Source organism: Lampris incognitus, chromosome 20 (genome assembly GCF_029633865.1).
Source record: "Lampris incognitus isolate fLamInc1 chromosome 20, fLamInc1.hap2, whole genome shotgun sequence".
Taxonomy (NCBI): Eukaryota; Metazoa; Chordata; class Actinopteri; order Lampriformes; family Lampridae; genus Lampris; species Lampris incognitus.
This window is the reverse complement of record NC_079230.1, coordinates 9,098,404-9,118,544: the sequence shown is the minus strand read 5'-3', so window position 1 is coordinate 9,118,544 and position 20,141 is coordinate 9,098,404. Positions and strand designations below refer to the sequence as shown.

Below are 20,141 nucleotides of genomic sequence, written 5' to 3'. Positions count from 1 at the left end.
GCTTTGCTAAACACAGGAAGCCTTTCTCCGATGGAGAGTATATAAAGGAGGCTTTCCTCAGCAGTTTGTATTTGATGGGTTACCAAACAAAGACATGATCATGAACAGGATCAGAGAAATACCCCTTTCTGCGAGAACTGTGGAGAGACGCATTACAGACATGGCTGAAAACATAAGTCAGCAGCATCTTGCCTTGAAAGATGCGTCGGTATTCAGCGTAGCTCTTGACGAGAGTGTGGATGTAAACGACGATCTACATCTAGCAGTGGTTGTGACAAACAAGGGTCGCACTAAATCGGTAACACTGAATTAATTTTCTTTTGTGCCCTAGTAATTTTGATACATTTTCACAAATAAGGGCCCAATACAGCTACATGCTAGCAAGCTTTTTATTTTTTTCAAATATCATATGACGTATAATATTGTAATGATCACGAATAACTAGACTTGCTAGCGGGTTGGCTAACGGGTCAGATCCTTTAGTCGACTGGTTAGCTGAGTCGCCCGTGGTGCGGGAGATCTGGGTTCACGTCCCGGCTACGGCGGTTTCCAGGTGCCCCCCGAATTCGCTACATTGGGGTCAGAAGTGGGATGGTGAGACCGTGAGGCCACGGAAGCGCGTGCGCCCAGAGGCATGAAGGAGCTGGTATGCAGTAGCGTGGGGACGCGCTTCCCAAAGGAGGAAGGTAGTGTAACGATCACGAATGACTACACTCGCTAGCTGGTTGGCTAACGGGTCTGACCCTTCAGTTGACTGGTTAGCGCAGTTGCCCTTGGTGCGGGAGACCCGGGTTCATGTCCTGGTTGTGGCGGTTCCCGACTGCTTCCGGAATTCACTAGAATATGTTTGGTAGGAATATATATATATAGAGGGTTGTTTGCTTGTCATGCTACCCTTAAACAGGGATTTATCTTTGCAGTAAAAATCAAGAAATAGTAGTATGGAAATTATACATTCAAAAAGACAATTGTAGATTTCCCTACATTGTTTTTCTTTGTGTACTTTATGCATTCTCTGTATATGTTCATGTGTGCAGTGTGTGTGCAGTGTGTGTGTGTGTGTGCGCAGATCTTTTGGTATGCAGAATCTAGATGGGGAGATGAGCAGCAGTAGTAAATAAATAGAGATAAATGCTCATTTGGCACAGGACATCCAAAAGGTTGCCAACCCTTGGCCCATGGTATTATGTAATATACGTATATGCATCAAATAAGGGGGACCCACATGTCTTTCATGAGGTTAATAAGACTAGGAGACGCAGAGGGTCAAATCATTTTAGCAGGCGAGACTTCAACAAAGTAATCGATCGCATCCTAGATAAGAGTTCATACAGAGCTCCTCCACTGACCAAGCAGAGAGAAGCATTACTCATGTTGAATAGAGCTGTGGGGTTAACAGACATATGGAGGCTGATCAATCCAACCAAGAAGGAATATACTTTTCTCTCCCACTGTTACAAAACATATTCCAGGATAGATTTCTTTTCAACAGCTATTTCCCTGATAGATAGTGTAGCTAATTGGATTATAAAAGCAATATCACAGATCATGCACCAGCAGAACTACTCATTAATACAAAAATTGGGTACTGAGAGGAGAGGCAGTTCGAGAATGAATACCACATTTATGCTAGACTCCTCTTTTGAACACATTTTTGAAATTAATATTGGCAGCACTTAGGAAAATACAACAGCTTGGGAAGCTTCAAAAGCATATATAAGGGGGGAATTTATAGCACAGGCAGCTAACAAGAGAGAATCTAGGTAGGCTTAAAGAACTAGAAAAGGAAATGAAGGCTAAGGAACTAAAACTGTCCAAACACTTTTCTGATAGGCCATTTCAGGAGCTCTGCAAACTCAAGTTTCAGTTACACGGAATACATAATAAAAAAGCAGAATATGCACTGTATAGATTAAAGCTAGAGTACAGGACTTTTACATATAAATGAATGTCTGTGACATTAAAGCTCTTGCCAAATGAGTTCACACAATGATGATTAAGCCTATCACTTCCAGGTAAACCTCTCTGTATTTCACAGTATACCGGAGTTTTACATCTGGTGTCTGTGGTGACATTGCCGCACTGGCAGTGATGCGTAGTGATGCATCTTATGTCAACCAGCAGCGACTGCTTTGCCAGAGCTGAACTTCAATGTGATTTGTACTTTGTGATATTGGGCTATACAAATAACATTGACTTGACTTGCCTTGACTTGACAGCGTTCGCATGCCCCTGATTAGCTTGCCTTCAGGGCTTTCTGCCAGAAAGCTTTCGGGCTTGGAAGCTATGGCTGAAAAACCCAAGACGCGTCCAAGAAAAGTTTCTGATGCTTCGGAGAAAAAATAAACTCGGCATTCAGAGGAAGGATTAAAGTCAAAAAAGAAAGTGATCTACTGCGAGGACAAATACGAATAACCATCCATCCATTATCTGAACCGCTTATGCAGCTTTTCCTCGCTGGGGAGTGATGAAAGACGAGACATAATTACTCTCTGCAAGAAATACAGAATTTCAGCAGTTACCAAAACCCATAAAAGCAAAACTGAACAGTGTCCCTGCCTTGTCAGACTTGAGGTTCTCACATGGCCTGGAGGTAGAGGACATATACACAGATGGACAGTCCACAGTCCTTTACCTCTCACGTTTATAACAACTTTTTTAAATTCTTTTGTCCTGTGATGGCCTGCTGGCCTATCCAGGGTGTCTCTCTGCCTGCTGCCCAATGACTGTTGGGATAGGCTCCAGCATCCCCGCGACCCTGACAGCAGGATAGGCAGTTTGGATAATGGATGAAATGGATGGATAATTACTCTCACTGTCATAAGGGGGAGACAAAACTTTCACACTGCAAATTTAAAAAACAAGTTTTTATGAGGGGGGAGTAAAAACGGAAATTATTGGCTAGACAACAGAGAGAAAACTTTTTCCATTATAATACCAGTGATTAAACAGGGGAGTAGACAAATATTTTCAGCCAAAGACATAAATAAGGTATTTCAGCAACACTACAAAAAGTTATACACATTGTCAATCTCTACTAATACTACACAAGAAGAGATAGAACAGTTTCTTCCAAACATAGATGTACCCAAACTGCAGCCTGAGGAAGTGGAGGGGTTGGAATTTCCCATAACAGGAGCCAAAATAAGGAAGGCAGTCTCAATGAAAAATGGGAAATCACCTGGCTAAGATCGACTCCCAGTGGAGTATTATAAACATTTTATAGATAATCTTGCCTCAGTATTGCAAAAGGTTCATTAGGAGATGCTTAGGAAGGGATGTAAAGCCCCAACTTTTAACAAGGCATTAATTTCACTAATTCCTTAAATAGGTAGAGATGCAGCAGACCCCTCTAATTTTAGACCCATTAGCATGTTCAATCTTGGCTTTAAAATTCTGACCAAAATTGTAGCCATGCATCTGCAGTGGGTATTACCAAGCATCACTCACCCCAACCAAGTGGGATTTATGAAAAATAGATCCTCAACCCAGCCACTGAGGATGCACAAGCCAGTGCATCCTTAGTGCCGGTCCCAAGCCCGGACAAATGGGGAGGGTTGCGTCAGGAAGGGCATCCGGCGTAAAATCTTTGCCAAATCAAATATGCGGATCATAAATAAGACTTACGGATGATCCGCTGTGGCGACCCCTAACGGGAGCAGCCGAAAGTAGTAGTAGATCCTCAACTGACAATGTCAGATTGTTGTTAAGACTTAATGTGGCTGAGTCAGTCTAAAAACAATCCAATAACTGATATCTCTCTTGATGCGGAGAAAGCCTTTGATAAAAGTTGAATATTGATTCTTGTTCTCCACCTTATCTCACTTTAGCTTTAACTCTAATTTTATTACATGGGTAAAAATGTTATATAAAGAACTGAAGGCAGCAGTGATGGCAAATGGAGTGGTGTCACCCTTTTTTGACCTCTCTAGAAGGACACGCCAGGGGTGTTTATGGCGAGGTTGCTTTTAGTTTGCGTAGGGACAAGAGTTTGGAGGAGTATATCCAAGTTTTATAAGTGCTGCCTGGAAACTTGACTAGATAAAGTTAAAGTTAAAAATGGGGATGTGTTTATAGGCACTTTGCCAGTAGCTTTAGCACATTGGGCAAAAAAATAGAAGGTTATTTTTAGGCTGTTCGTATCTCTTTTCCATTTAGATGAAAAGAAGAAGTTCTTGTTTTTACTACCGAGGTAAGACCATGTCCCATCGGTCATTACTACCTGATCTAAGTAACTTGTTCCTACATACTAACAGATTTTAACCCTTTAAGATTGTTTGACACATGCCACAGAAACGTTAAATATAGTCAAATTAAAAACATCACTATGACATTAAGTGTCAGCCGAGGGATTTAAATCCATTGCAATTGCACATACAGTCTTATTTGCTTTAGACCACTGTTCCATAATCATAACACACACACACACACACACACACACACACACACACACACACACACACACACACACACACACACACACACACACACACACACACACACACACAAACCCCTACCGGTCCAGCATCTTGGTGGTGGCTCTCTCCAGCTTCTCTAGGATTTGAAGGAGCTGAGCATCATCGTCACAGAGCCCCCCCCAACCCAGGACACGGGCTAGGTCATTTCCTGTACCTAGGGGTAACACACCTAGCTGGCACTGCAGAGAGAGAGAGGGAGAGAGAAGATCCAGCAGATGACACATATATTTTTTCTTTTCCCCTGTCTTATGGTCACATTTGGCTGCTATTGTTTGAATTTGTCTAATGACTTTTCTTGCTGTATTTCATATTCAACTTTGAACTCAATGGACCTGAGAAGGAGGGTGTGAGTGCACACGAAAAAAGATTATTAAGAATATAAAAGACTGAAATAGAATAAAGGGGTGAAAAAGAGGGCAGTTTTCAGCTACATGTGCACACACGCACACACACACATTGATATATAAACCTATCTGTATCCATATTGATCCAGCAAAGATATTGTGATGGTGGCCTGGTTGGATTTCTACATTAAGATGCTCCTATTCAAGATTCAAATTCAAAAATTTCAAAATTTACCGCCAGGAGGTTTCACATGGATGGCCATCCAAGTTATAAATACAAGTCGCACACTCAGACTAATTCAATGGTACCCGAATCTACCATCTGTGATGTACGGCCATGTAGGACTATGGAGCAGGAAAGTAAAATTGACTTGTCCTTCCTGTTTTCTTACTAGAAAACAGCTGCTCTGGGCAATGTCTCTACAGCCACTCATACTGTAACTGATATATATAGTTTATATAACAACACTGCTTTTCGATTAACTCGAAATGCCTCCCTCCTTGCCACCACGCTGTACAACAAGAGATCTATGGTGATTGGTTCACCCAAGCTTGGAGCAAGGAGAGCATCTGAACACAAACACCTCGCAAATACAAGTTGGTCATGTGATTACGAGATTTAACAAGGAGCGCTCAAATGCAGTATGAGCATTGGTTGACAGACGGCTGAGAGTGGATCTACTTGGACCTTGCAAAACACACGCGCGCGCACACACACACACACACACACACACACACACACACACACACACACACACACACACACACACACACACGGGAATGGATCGAGTTGGTTACTTTGATGAAAAGACTGCAAAGGGCATTTGATAGAAGGGTTTGGACTTTTGTTTGTTCTACCCATTCTTCCTTAACCCTTGAGCAGCAGAGTGTATATCACACATACTATACTGATCCCTACTGATCGTGGATTCATCAATGGAAGAGAGGCAAAGATTATTTTGGCTCATCCATACCGAACTACCTTGACAGGTGTAAAGATATATTTACCATTATCTAAGCATAGAAACGCCGTGCTTTTGACACTCTCCAATGTTCAGTTGTCTTGACGTTAATTAGTCATATTTAATTTACTAAAATCTTTCAGTATCTGAGAGAGGGCCTAACCTGCATGCTAATAACCTAACCTAATATTTCTTTGTCTCCTGCACTAAGAAAGGGAAGTGTGATTGGGTATCAGCTTACTGATCAACTAGTTGGCGTGATGTTTGAAAAATTCTGCACATTTTCCAAATTAATTTCCTTCCTTTTTATTCCGTTCCTCCCCTATGTCTTCTCCCTCCCCGTCCTCTAACTCCTCTCCCTCCGCCCTGCACCTTTCTCACCTGTTTGTGCAGGTTGAGCTTGTCCAGTTCAGAGAGGACCCAGCCAACACTGCCGTCTCCTCCGCACACCAGGATACGAAACGTTGCAAACTTCTGGAAAAGACGCAAGCTGGAACGAAAAGGAGGAGAGCCAGGGGTATAATAAGGGGGGTATATAATTGGGGGGGGGGTTGCAGGCACATAATTTTCACTTAAAACATCATTACTTACTTGGATTGAACCAGCTCTGTCAATTTAGGTGGCTGCCATAATCAAAGAAGTCATCACGTGATAGCCTCAAATTTTGATCCAACTCTGGTATGACCCAAATCAAAGACGTAATGCTGAGACCTGATAGGCGCCATTTCCTCTCTCACTCTCTCCATGTTGGGTCGCTTTCCTTGTCGAAATTTAACGGTTTATTAATGCCTAGCTTTAGCCGCAGAAAACGCTTTTTCAGTTTGTGGCCGGTTGGGGTGCAGCTTTATGGTTGGCTGGGAAGTTAATCGCGGACATTTAGCGCTCGGTACCCGGGGTGTAACGGTACACGTATTTGCACCGAAAATGGTCGACATGGGTCTTTCGGTTCAGCACGCGTGGGTTCCGAACGAATACAGCGTTGGTTTAACCACTGCATGTGCGGAACTTTTGTATATACGGACTTTAATTTGAAACTCCGACCCCCCCCAGCAACTTCCGCAATGGGCCGGATGTTGTACATTCAGCCACCCACTAAGCATGTGCGCATGCGCACACCACAGAGCGATCGCAGGTAATTTAGCACAGCGCGGCCTCGTAGTGAGGGCAAACGCAATGAACCAGAGTTTAGTTAGTTTACTTGCTTAGTACACACTTAGCAAATGGCTACTTCCTCCTACTCCTTTTCGAACATGTAACAAATAATCTGATGCATGCGGAGATTTGTTCGCTGAGTTTGATGTGTGGATTTGTCGATCACGTCAGATTACTGGGAATGGCCTATCTCTTTTATATCCTCACATCAGAATACTTTATTCATCCCCGAGGGGAAATTGGGTTCTGTTACAGACACTCACGCTCTAATAACTATAAACTAAACAAGATAAGAAAATAGAAACAGAAACAAATAGAAATAAAAGATAAATAAATAGAAATAAGAACAAAATACACTCACTGGCCACTTTATTAGGTACACCTTGCTAGTACCGGGTTGGACCCCCTTTTGCCTTCAGAACTGCCTTAATCCTTCGTGGCATAGATTCAACAAGGTACTGGAAACATTCCTCAGAGAGTTTGGTCCATATTGACATGATAGCATCACGCAGTTGCTGCAGATTTGTCGGCTGCACATCCATGATGTGACTCTCCCGGTCCACCACATCCCAAAGGTGCGCTATTGGATTGAGATCTGGTGACTGTGGAGGCCATTTGAGTACAGTGAACTCATTGTCATGTTCAAGAAACCAGTCTGAGATGATTCGAGCTTTATGGCATGGCGCGTTATCCTGCTGGAAGTAGCCATCAGAAGATGGGAACACTGTGGTCATAAAGGGATGGACATGGTCAGCAACAATACTCAGGTAGGCTGTGGCGTTGACACGATGCTCAATTGGTACTAAGGGACCCAAAGTGTGCCAAGAAAATATCCCCCACACCATTACACCACCACCACCAGCCTGAACCGTTGATACAAGGCAGGATGGATCCATGCTTTCATGTTGTTGATGCCAAATTCTGACCCTACCATCCGAATGTCGCAGCAGAAATCGAGACTCATCAGACTAGGCAACGTTTTTCCAATCTTCTATTGTCCAATTTTGGTGAGCCTGTGCGAATTGTAGCCTCAGTTTCCTGTTCTTAGCTGACAGGAGTGGCACCCGGTGTGGTCTTCTGCTGCTGTAGCCCATCTGCCTCAAGGTTCGACGTGTTGTGCGTTCAGAGATGCTCTTCTGCATACCTCGGTTGTAATGAGTGGTTATTTGAGTTACTGTTGCCTTTCTATCAGCTCGAACCAGTCTGGCCATTCTCTTCTGACCTCTGGCATCAACAAGGCATTTTCGCCCACAGAACTGCCGCTCACTGGATATTTTCTCTTTTTCGGACCATTCTCTGTAAACCCTAGAGATGGTTGTGCGTGAAAATCCCAGTAGATCAGCAGTTTCTGAAATACTCAGACCAGCCCGTCTGGCACCAACAACCGTGCCACGTTCAAAGTCACTTAAATCACCTTTCTTCCCCATTCTGATGCTCGGTTTGAACTGCAGCAGATCGTCTTGACCATGTCTACATGCCTAAATGCATTGAGTTGCTGCCATGTGATTGGCTGATTAGAAATTTGCGTTAACGAGCAATTGGACAGGTGTGCCTAATAAAGTGGCCGGTGAGTGTATATCAACAAGCATGGTGCACATAACACCCTAGCTATACTGCACTACCGCAGCACAAACAAAACTCGACAGGGCCAGTCCAATGACCATTAACTCAGAGTGTCTGACAGTCTGAGTCTGATGGAGGAATTGTAAAGTTTGATGGCCACCGGCAGGAATGACCTCCTGTGGCGCTCTGTGGTGCTTTTCGGCAGAATAAGTCTATTACTAAAAGTACTCCTGTGCCCAACCAGCATGTCATGGAGTGGATGGGAGACATTGTCCATGATGGCACATAATTTCAACAGCGTCCTCCTCTCAGAAACCGCCGCCAGAGAATCCAGTTCCACGCCAACAACGTCACCGGCCTTGCGGATCAGTTTATTGAGCCTGCTTGCATCCGCTACCCTCAACCTGCTGCCCCAACACACAACAGCAAGCAGGAGAGCACTGGCCACCACAGACTCATACCACAGCCTGAGCATTGTCTGGCAGATGTTGAAGGACCTCAGCCTCCTCAGAAAGTAGAGACGGCTCTGTCCCTTCTTGTTGAGGGCAAAAGCATCCTGCTTATTTACATGTTCGAAATAAATCATCGTTCATTCATTAGTGCCAGCAGATCTGCCCTTTCTGCAAACAACGTAGACAAGTTAATTTTTCTGAAAAAAAAAAAAATACAATGAACCTCAGTACAAGGTGGGACTGTTGCACAGTCCCAAGCTGCTGATGTGAATACAAATACAGCACAGCTCAAGTACAATTAATTTTCTAAATTCTGCAGCATATTGTATATTAATTTTATTAGATTTTTATTTATATGAGAGAATGTTTTTATTTACTTTTAAGTATTTTTTTCTTTTTTATTAGCAGGTTGCAGCCAGGTGCAGCAGTATTGACAGACTTTTTTTTTATTTAATAAAAACAGAGTTTGTTCAGTAAACCATTGTTTACTGAACAAAAAGAAAAAATACACAATTTTATGCCCCCCCCCCCGTACCCAACCGTGACTTCAAAACCGAGATACGTACCGAACCGTGTCAAAGAAGGTTGAATCAGTTCATCTGGACACAACGTTTATTGACAGATACGTTTCATCACTCATCTAAGTGACTTCTTCAGTCTAAACTGACTGCAGGTATCCCCACCCTTATAAACAATATTGTGGTATAACGACCGAAAACAACGACTAGTTTCATATGCAAATATGGGTGTGACCATTAATTAGAGTTAGAATGGCCGTGTGTACTATTTACAGAGGCCTTGGGTATGTTTGCAATCACAACATTGTAAGAGGCAACAGATGTACTCCCCCCTTGGTTAAGGGATGGTCGTTCCCTCTTCACATAGATGGCCTCTTTGACTCCCCGTTCAAACCAGCATTCCTCCCTATCAAGGATGTGCACATCCTCATCCTTGAAAGGGTGGCCACTGGCCTGTAGATGGGTGCAGACTGTGGAGTCCTGGGCTAAAATGTTAGCGCTCCTCTCTTCCCAAATCCTCTGTGAATAGTACACATGGCCTTTGAAACTCTGTATTGTATTGTTTGTTTATAAGGGTGGGGATACCTGCAGTCAGTTTAGACTGAAGATGTCACTTAGTTGAGTGATGACATGTATCTGTCAATTAACGTTGTGTCCAGATGAACTGATTCAACCTTTGATTTTCTTACCTGGATTATTGAGCGTGCATCAAGACGTACCGAACCATGATTTTTGTGTACCGTTACACCCCTACTAGGTACAACTGTAAACTTGCTAAACTGCCTATGTATCAACTAAACCTTGGCTCCAGCCCCATTCTGTCTATTTTCTCAAATGTGACACAAATGTTATACTGGATGTTTCAACTTTTTTTTGTGTGTGTGTGTGTGTGTGTGTGAAGAGAACACATGGGGAAATGTCTTTCTGCATGCTCAATAATCCAGGTAAGAAAATCAAAGGTTGAATCGGTTCATCTGGACACAACATGTATGGGAGAATGTTTTGCACAGCATTGCAGAGCCCTCCATTCACTGCATGTCCTTCAAGTATGGTTTCCCTCAACACGTCACATAAACCCTTGAAGGTGGAACCAGTGAGGTGTGAAACAGCAGCCTTTCAAATATTTCATGACCATCACAAAAACATCTTTAGTTGTTGGATGGGGACATGCCACTGCCCTCACCCTCACATCCTCATGTTTGACCAAGATAGTAAAAAAAAAGAAAAGAAAAGTCATCTCTCACTTGCACGATAAAAACTGGTGGCAATGCAGCTTCCGTTTTGAATTCTCTTTTGGTTTTAATGTATTTCCCTTTCGGAGAGCATATTCAATATTTATACGACGCCAGGAGCGATAGTGAGCTCGTACGGTTTCCAGGTGAGGACGCTTTCCTCTGGTTGTTTACAAATGTTCTCCCACGCTCACATCCGCTCCCTTATTCCCACTCAGCTCAAACACAGAAACACAGACCCCCTTTTCTCCCGAGTTGTATCTGATAATTAACCCACTCTACCGAGCCATCCCGGTCGCTGCTCCACCCCCTCTGCCAATCCGGGGAGGGCTGCAGACTACCACACGTCTCCTCCAATACATGTGGAGCCGCCAGCCGCTTCGTTTCACCTGACAGTGAGGAGTTTCACCAGGGGGACATAGCGCATGGGAGGATCACGCTATTCCCCCAGGTTCCCCCTCTCCCCTGAACAGGTGCCCTGACCGACCAGAGGAGGCGCTAGTGCAGCGATCAGGACACATACCCACATCCGGCTTACCACCTGCAGACACGGTCAATTGTGTCTGTAGGGACGCCCGACCAAGCTGAAGGTAACACGGGGATTCGAACAGGCGATCCCCGTGTTGGTAAGCAACGGAATAGACTGCTACGCTAGCTTGGTGATTGCTAAAACGGATGGTGGCTGGGTAGGGACATGAAACCAGACATACCCGAGCTGTGGTCCTCCATTCATCAGGTCAAAGACTTGGGCGGGGTTGAGCAGTTGTTTGAACTTGCGTAGGAACTTGACTCCCTGGTTGTCTCCGCTCTTGGAGTTGACAAGGACCAACAGCGGGCTGAGACATGATGCTGAAGTGGCCTTCCAGAAGCCTGAGCAAAAAAGAGGGGTGGACTTAGGACCCAATTATGATGATCCGAGGACAGCGCAGGATCACTGAAGACATTCAATAGAAACAGATATGGGTTGAGAAAAATGAAATTTTACTGGATTCATTCAAAAAATGCAGTTTCTATCACTCGCTGTACCAACATCTTACTTTCAGCATGACAGCATTACCACCGCAGGCAAGGGGTTTTCTTTCTGCTAATTTGGTGTGTCCATTCAGCTTTTGTTATTCAAAACTTCACATTTTACATGAAATTAGGTTGGTGGAAATGTGTGTGTGTGTGTGTGTGTGTATACACATACACTACCGTTCAAAAGTTTGGGATCACCCAAACAATTTTGTGTTTTCCATGAAAAGTCACACTTATTCACCACCATATGTTGTGAAATGAATAGAAAATAGAGTCAAGACATTGACAAGGTTAGAAATAATGATTTGTATTTGAAATAAGATTTTTTTTACATCAAACTTTGCTTTCGTCAAAGAATCCTCCATTTGCAGCAATTACAGCATTGCAGACCTTTGGCATTCTAGCTGTTAATTTGTTGAGGTAATCTGGAGAAATTGCACCCCACGCTTCCAGAAGCAGCTCCCACAAGTTGGATTGGTTGGATGGGCACTTCTTTGAGCAGATTGAGTTTCTGGAGCATCACATTTGTGGGGTCAATTAAACGCTCAAAATGGCCAGAAAAAGAGAACTTTCACCTGAAACTCGACAGTCTATTCTTGTTCTTAGAAATGAAGGCTATTCCATGCGAGAAATTGCTAAGAAATTGAAGATTTCCTACACCGGTGTGTACTACTCCCTTCAGAGGACAGCACAAACAGGCTCTAACCAGAGTAGAAAAAGAAGTGGGAGGCCGCGTTGCACAACTGAGCAAGAAGATAAGTACATTAGAGTCTCTAGTTTGAGAAACAGACGCCTCACAGGTCCCCAACTGGCATCTTCATTAAATAGTACCTGTTAGAGCCTGTTTGTGCTGTCCTCTGAAGGGAGTAGTACACACCGGTGTAGGAAATCTTCAATTTCTTAGCAATTTCTCGCATGGAATAGCCTTCATTTCTAAGAACAAGAATAGACTGTCGAGTTTCAGATGAAAGTTCTCTTTTTCTGGCCATTTTGAGCGTTTAATTGACCCCACAAATGTGATGCTCCAGAAACTCAATCTGCTCAAAGAAGTGCCCATCCAACCAATCCAACTTGTGGGAGCTGCTTCTGGAAGCGTGGGGTGCAATTTCTCCAGATTACCTCAACAAATTAACAGCTAGAATGCCAAAGGTCTGCAATGCTGTAATTGCTGCAAATGGAGGATTCTTTGACGAAAGCAAAGTTTGATGTAAGAAAAATCTTATTTCAAATACAAATCATTATTTCTAACCTTGTCAATGTCTTGACTCTATTTTCTATTCATTTCACAACATATGGTGGTGAATAAGTGTGACTTTTCATGGAAAACACAAAATTGTTTGGGTGATCCCAAACTTTTGAACGGTAGTGTATATTGTATATATCTACATATGTATATACTATATATAGTATATACATTCATATGTTGTACATATATATACACACACAAATATATACATATATGTATATATTGTATATACATATACATTATACACACACACACATACATTTATATATATAATGCACACATGTGTAGCTTTAGAAACAACCATTTAAAGAATGTAACATCTTTAAGCCGTTATATTTGGTCATTGGTGGACAGAAACATTAATTATTCAACCACCTGGAAAATCCTCTCAAAGAACAAAACATATTTAACCAGTAGTAAAATGTACAACCTATTTCTAACTGAAAAATATTTATCATTTGCAAACCAGAGATGTCCACATTGAATAACAGGAATGAATTGGCCAGCAGTTGCAGACATAGATATAAGCACCTATTTTATAATTATAAATAAATCATGCCAATAGACAAATACCAACCCACTCCCCCCATTGGACCGTTAGCGATCATATGTTTTTGAATTTTTGAATGTCGCACCTCTCCCTTCCCCACTGGACGTTGTGCATATGATGTGCACGACGAGGCAGTAAATGATATGTTCTTTCCTGTGTAGCTTTATTGACAGCTGATGAGTGCTTATGGCATGAAACAGGCTTGTACTGTCTCATAAGGAATTTACTTGTCTTACTGGATTATTTTGCTTCTTATTTGTTGAGCACTTTCCCTACTGTTGAGTGTTTCTTTTAACAAAGTTATATATACGTATATATATTGATATTCCACTCCTCATTAGTTGAGCATTTTTATCAACACCATTGACGGTTTCCGGAAGAAAAAAAAACTATATATATATATATCTCACTCATCATTGGCAGTCACTCAGGGTCAAGTATGACTGTCCTCCTTCTTGGTCCTTGTGGGTCTTCAGGTGGGCGAAGAGGCCGATCCTGGAGCTGCATATTTTGGTGCAGTGTGGGCAGGGGTGGGTGGTGGTAGTCGTGAGATTGGTTTGGGCCTTTTTGGTGGAAACTCCCTCCTTTCTGAGTCTGCACTTGTCATCTGCAGCACGGCGGAGATCATTATTATATAGAGCAGCTCCTTCCCGGACAGGTTTTCTCCAGGCCGCCCTGTTGGTTGCTGTGTCCTCCCAGGTCTTAGGGTCTGTGTGGCATTTTTTGACGTTCGCTTGGATGTTATCCTTATACCTTTTCTTCTGACCTCCCGGGGCATGTTGTCCTGTGAGAAGCTGGGAGTATAGGACTTGTTTTGGAAGGCGAGAGTCAGGCATACGGATGACATGGCCAGTCCATCTGAGCTGGTGTTGGGCGATGGTGGCAGTGATAGCGGGAATGTTAGCCTCCTCCAGGACACTGGTGTTGGTGTGTCTATCTTCCCAGGTGGTCTTGAGGATTTTTCAGAGGCACCTCTGATGATGTGCCTCCAGTGCCTTCAGGTGCCTGCTGTATGTGGTCCAGGATTCTGATCCATACAGTAGGGTGGGCAACACTACCTCTCTGTAGACCAGAATTTTCATCCTGGCCTGGAGGTCATGGTTTTCAAAGACCCTTTTTCTCAGTCTTGAGAAAACCCCACTGTATATATACATATATATATATATATATATATTACAAGGATGAATAGAAAAACATCTTTGTGAAGAGATGGGATTATAGTGAACAACAAAACACCTGTACAGGTATTTTGCACAGGTACCACCAAATCATTTTGTAGCGACAGGAAACCAAGAGGCGGCCCCCGAAAAGCCTGAAGTAAAATCCAAGAGAGGAGTTAAATGGGCCACGATTTCGATCTCAAGAATTCATAAATGCACTAATTAATTAAATTTACTAAAAAGCTTATCGATCACTGAGCAGGCTGGTTTACGTGGTGCTCTATTTTCTTCATCCGTCAGTGAAAGCGAGCCTGGACCGCAGGAAGTGACTTTCAGGAAGTTCCACTCCTCTCTTCATCTTGTCATGCTCGCGTCAGGATGAAACACTGGGAAAAGGTGGGCAGTGACATTCCAGGACCCCCAACCTGAACGTACGGCTATGAACAAAGGAGTGTGTGTGTGTGTGTGTGTTTCTCACCATCTGAATCAATGCTGTTGAGGGCCGTGGGAGGAATGATGGACACGCGACACTGACCCAAGGGACACACCTTCCCCATTTGTTCTTTACAGCTGTTGTGAACCTATATGCACAAACAACACACACACACACACACACACACACACACACACACACACACATCAGAGTTAGTGATCAACATAGTAATCCTATATTTCAGTGGAGGCAGAAAGGTCATCCCTCTGAAACCCACCAAATGTCAGTTCTATAACCTTTACAAATACCAACGTACTTCATGTGTGTGTGTGTGTGTGTGTGTGTGTGTGTGTGTTTGTGTGCGTGTAGAAGGTTAGTCTTTGTACCACGTATATTGCCTGAAGGACTCTAAAAACAATTCAAGCACCATCAAGTGGAACGAGGAGAATTATTCATGCAGCTCATCTGGTTGTGTGTGTGTGTGTGTGTGTGTGTGTGTGTGTGTGTGTGTGTGTGTGTGTGTGTGTGTGTGTGTGTGTGTGTGTGTAAGGAGACATTTTAGTCAAAAATGACATACTAATACCCCAAATATAAGCCCTGCACCACCTGGTTGACCAACTGAATGATTTTGTCTGCCGGTGTGTATATGTGTAGGTGGTGTTGTGTTGAACTACTTTAACTATTGTGTGTCCACTTAAAACCCTACCCGGGATTAAACCAGAGCAAAAACCTGCAGCAAAGTATCACGCTAATTTCAAAAGCTGATTACAAATGTAGAGCCATATTTCACCCTAGTGTAGACGTTTCACGTGCCTTTGGAGACGATAATCGAAGCCCTCAATGTAAACAGAGTCAGACAGAATATTTACACAGTAATTATACTGTTTGTAGATATATGTGTGTGTGTATATATATGTGTGTGTGTGTGTATATGTTTTGTAGTTATATGTGTGTGTCCTTGTGACTTTTCAAGTGCTATTTTACAGGGTGGTGGTTCGTTTTAGATGAGGTCACAACACACAGGAGTGGCGGTCTCATTAGCACGGGAAATGGGGGGCTGGGGGGGCTGCAGCTCCTCCTAGTGGTGGGTGTAGGCCCCCCCCCCAGTAGTGGCAGGTGCTTGTGTAACATCTTAGACCCAACAGTATGCCTAACTTTTACTAACGTACTAAAACATACCATTATTTCGGGCTGCGTGGAACGTACATGTTAATAATGAAGTGAGTAAACACAGGGCCGTCTTAACGCATGGGCACGCTGGGCAGGTGCCCGGGGGCCCCACGAGCATAGGGGCCCCATGCTAATCTATGTAAGTTGTGACTTGCTGTCAATAAATAAATACTATACTATAAATATGTTATTGGAAAATGCATATTTAGTATGTGTTTTACTAAAGATGATGAACGATATTAACGTTAATTTCTATCTTTATACAAGTGGACATTGGCATTCGCCTCTGATGTGGTATCACGGTCACCTCTGCAACCGCACGTGCATGTATGTGTACGTACCTCACGCGCTACATAACGGAAAAGCATGTAAAAGAAGACCACTGACTTCAAGCCAATTATAAAGCAATTCTCTGCAAAGAAATTCCGCAAACGTTTGTGTTGAACACTTGATTAATAATAAATAATAAGTAATTTAATGCTGTGCCATCTCCGTCTGTATGGTTTACCAGTTGAGTATCATTTATATGTTGAACTGTTTGTGTTTTTCAAGGTTCATTTTCTACTATTCAGACGTTTGTGTTGATTAATCTTTGCTGTGCAGCAGGTTTTTTAATATTTAAACACTGTTTTTGTTGGAAGTACCAATAAACGTATGTTTAATTTGATCGACCATTTACATTTCTATTCCTGTGAGTGGTTGCGTAGGGAGGGGCCCCAGCGCACCGCTTTGCCCGGGGGCCTAGAATGCTGTTGACACGGCCCTGAGTGAACGCCCCATTCCAAACCTGCTACACACGCACCTTACCAACAAAACAATGATGCCATACTGTGGCGACCGGGGGAGGCGGTCGCTCTGACTGTCGGCGGTTCTGCAGCGGGGGAGCGCAATGGCTGATGGGACTGTTAATGTTAGATGTAAAATTGTGTTTTAATGACGTGGCGTTCATGTTGTGGTTATTCTTGTGTTGTTGTTTTTGGGTTCGACTCAGACTAAGTAGGACACTGTTTACTGACTAACTGACTGTAGGACCGTGACTGGGACCTATCACCACTTAGGATATGGGGGTGTGGTGGGGGGACTCATTACATTGTTGTCGGTTCTGGTCGGTGTGAATAAAAGAGCACCCCCGGGGTCGTGTGGTGTATGGGGGCACAGGAGTTGCGATTAAAAAGAGATCTCTGCCTCTCGACTCGTTCTTTCACACCCGCTTGCCACAATACTTTTCATTTCAGTTGGCAGCCCACCTACTTAACACATCTTCCTGCGTGCCCGGACCGAGGTCTCTGCCCTATATGGCTATTTGAGACTAACTGGCCAACTTCATCCATTATATCCGAAATAAAAAATACAAGTTTTTAAAGCTTGTTTCTGTATTAACTGAAACGCGGTGCTCTATTGTTCAAGGTAAATTAATTTGACCAGAAATAAGGGGCTACAGGGATACAAATTAAAGGCACCCAGTCACCATATTTCATATAACACCGTCTCTTAATAGATGTACTACATGTTTCCAACCTTTCATGTTACTGCATACACTGTGTGTACTACATGAACTGTGTGTACTACATGAACTGTGTTGCAGCCGACGCATCTCTGATTCCATCCATCCATCCATCCATCTGTTATCTAAACCGCTTATCCTGCTCTCAGGGTCGCGGGGATGCTGGAGCCTATCCCAGCAGTCATTGGGCAGCAGGCGGGGAGACACCCTGGACAGGCCGCCAGGCCATCATAGGGCTGACTCTCTCTCTCACACACACACACACACACACACACACACACACACACACACACACACACACACACACACACACACACACACACACACACCTAGGGACAATTTAGTACGGCCGATTCATCTGACCTACATGTCTTTGGACTGTGGGGGGAAACCGGAGCACCCGGAGGAAACCCACACAGACACGGGGAGAACATGCAAACTCCACACAGAGGACGACCCAGAACGACCCCCATGGTTGGACTACTCCGGGGCTCAAACCCCAGACCTTCTTGCTGTGAGGCCACCGCGCTAACCACTGTGCCACCGTGCCGCCCTGATTACATTCAGCCTCTCTAAAATGATTCGAAATCCCGGAGCCGTCATCTCTGATGCAGCGATAGGTGACCACTATCCTAAAAGCACACTGCATCATTCTCAGATGTACACCACGACTTCGCTATGACAACACAACCTTGCTCACAACTGTGAATATTGGTCATTTTTACCTGGAATTGACTCGTGCTGTTCAAATAATTTATTTTTCTCTCTGTCGCATCTCGTTCTCTAATTAATTTCAGTCACCGCTTTAAATTGCATTGCCTCTCATGCAATTTTCAGAATCGGTACGGACCTACGTGGCGGTGGCGGGGTTACTTACAATGGCCTTGCACCAGAGGCAGCGCCAGTCCTGCAGCCTCCTGACACTGCCACAGTTCTTGTCACACACAACACACTTGGCACTGACTGGCAGGTTGCCCTCCAGCCACTGATGGGGCATGGACACCTAAAGGTGGAGAACACACACACACACACACACACATTACAAACAGAACACACACTCAGGTAATTTTTCTTTACAAAGAAATTGCAGGTTGTTTCACTCCAAAAGAGACACGGCACACTATGCAACCAGGAGTACAAGCAGCCAAGTCACTCACCCCGTCCTCATCCTCCATGATGTCATTTCCTATGGAGGCCAGTGTGGTCCATTTGCAATTGTTGGTGGAGCGCACGGCACAGCGCTTATGGGCCTTGAACTTACACACTGTAGAGGGGGTGAAGGAGATAAAAATTTACAATGGGTACGCTAAACGGATAATATGAAGCAAACAAGCTCGGCCGCCTCGGTGGTTTTATGCATTCTACTATGGCGTGCTGGGCGGGGTCACACAGCAGTTAAACCTGTTCTATAAACTTTGAAAGAATCCAATTCATGCACCTTTCACTGACAGTATTTTCAATACAGACAATCTGGTTCCTGAAATCGACAACCCCAGGGTCAGAAAATGCATTATTTATTTCACCACTGGTAAAATGTGTGTGTGATACGCAACACTAGTGTGTGTACTAAGGCACTTACCTACAGAGTACAAAAGGAGTTGTTCAAAGGTGTGTCTCAATATTTCTGGAGCATTTATACAGCTGTGTGTGTGTGTGTGTGTGATCACATGTATTCACCTTCGCAGGACAGGCCGTGGGACGTGACCCCCGGCAGGGCTTCTCTGCAGACGTTGCAGAAGGTGGGTCTGGCGTGGGAGCAGGCATACCAGTTGTGCATCCCAGAGAAATGCTCCATATTAAACTGGCTGGCCTGGGGAGGGGAAGGAGAGACACAGAAGGACGGGACAATGACATCACTGATGGAATTCAAAGGAGATGGCCAGGAGAGATTCATAGGGATGAGGTGATTTCAGAAGGAGATTGGACATTACTAACTGGACGACCTTGGGATGCAGAGAAAATACAGACGCAGAGGACAGTAATGTCAGTGCGCCATGTTTAACTGACTGATGCATATTATGTTTGGGACAGACCAATGACAGTGTTTTATGCAGAGCGGATGGCCCCGAAGAGGAGGATAAACAGCCTCAGCGCTGTACATTAAACTGACTGGCCGCTGCAGCGAGGGATACAGAAGGATCAGACAATGACAGCAATGCTTCAGGTTAAGCTGTCCAGCCCGGGGGAGAAATCCACAAGGAAAAGAAAACTATACAAATACTGCAACTGGGGCATCCAGGTAGCGTGGCGGTCTATTCCGTTGTCTACCAATACGGAGATCGCCGGTTTGAATCCCTGTGTTGCCTCCGGCTTGGTCGGGCGTTCCTGCAGACACAATTGGCCGTGTCTGCAGGTGAGAA

The 20,141-nt window shown here is 43.9% G+C and overlaps 1 protein-coding gene across 1 annotated transcript in view; it reads right to left on the bottom strand.

The window, feature by feature from the left end:
* si:dkey-172j4.3 (diacylglycerol kinase eta) overlaps positions 1-20,141 on the bottom strand; it is a 128,913-nt gene that overhangs the window by 37,455 nt on the left and 71,317 nt on the right. The window contains exons 6-12 of the mRNA XM_056300347.1: positions 19,459-19,591; positions 18,939-19,045; positions 18,659-18,784; positions 15,153-15,255; positions 11,412-11,571; positions 6,166-6,274; positions 4,518-4,657 (exon numbers count right to left, since the gene is read on the bottom strand). Coding sequence (XP_056156322.1) covers positions 4,518-4,657; positions 6,166-6,274; positions 11,412-11,571; positions 15,153-15,255; positions 18,659-18,784; positions 18,939-19,045; positions 19,459-19,591 — 878 coding nt within the window. The remainder of the gene's footprint in view (positions 1-4,517; positions 4,658-6,165; positions 6,275-11,411; positions 11,572-15,152; positions 15,256-18,658; positions 18,785-18,938; positions 19,046-19,458; positions 19,592-20,141) is intronic.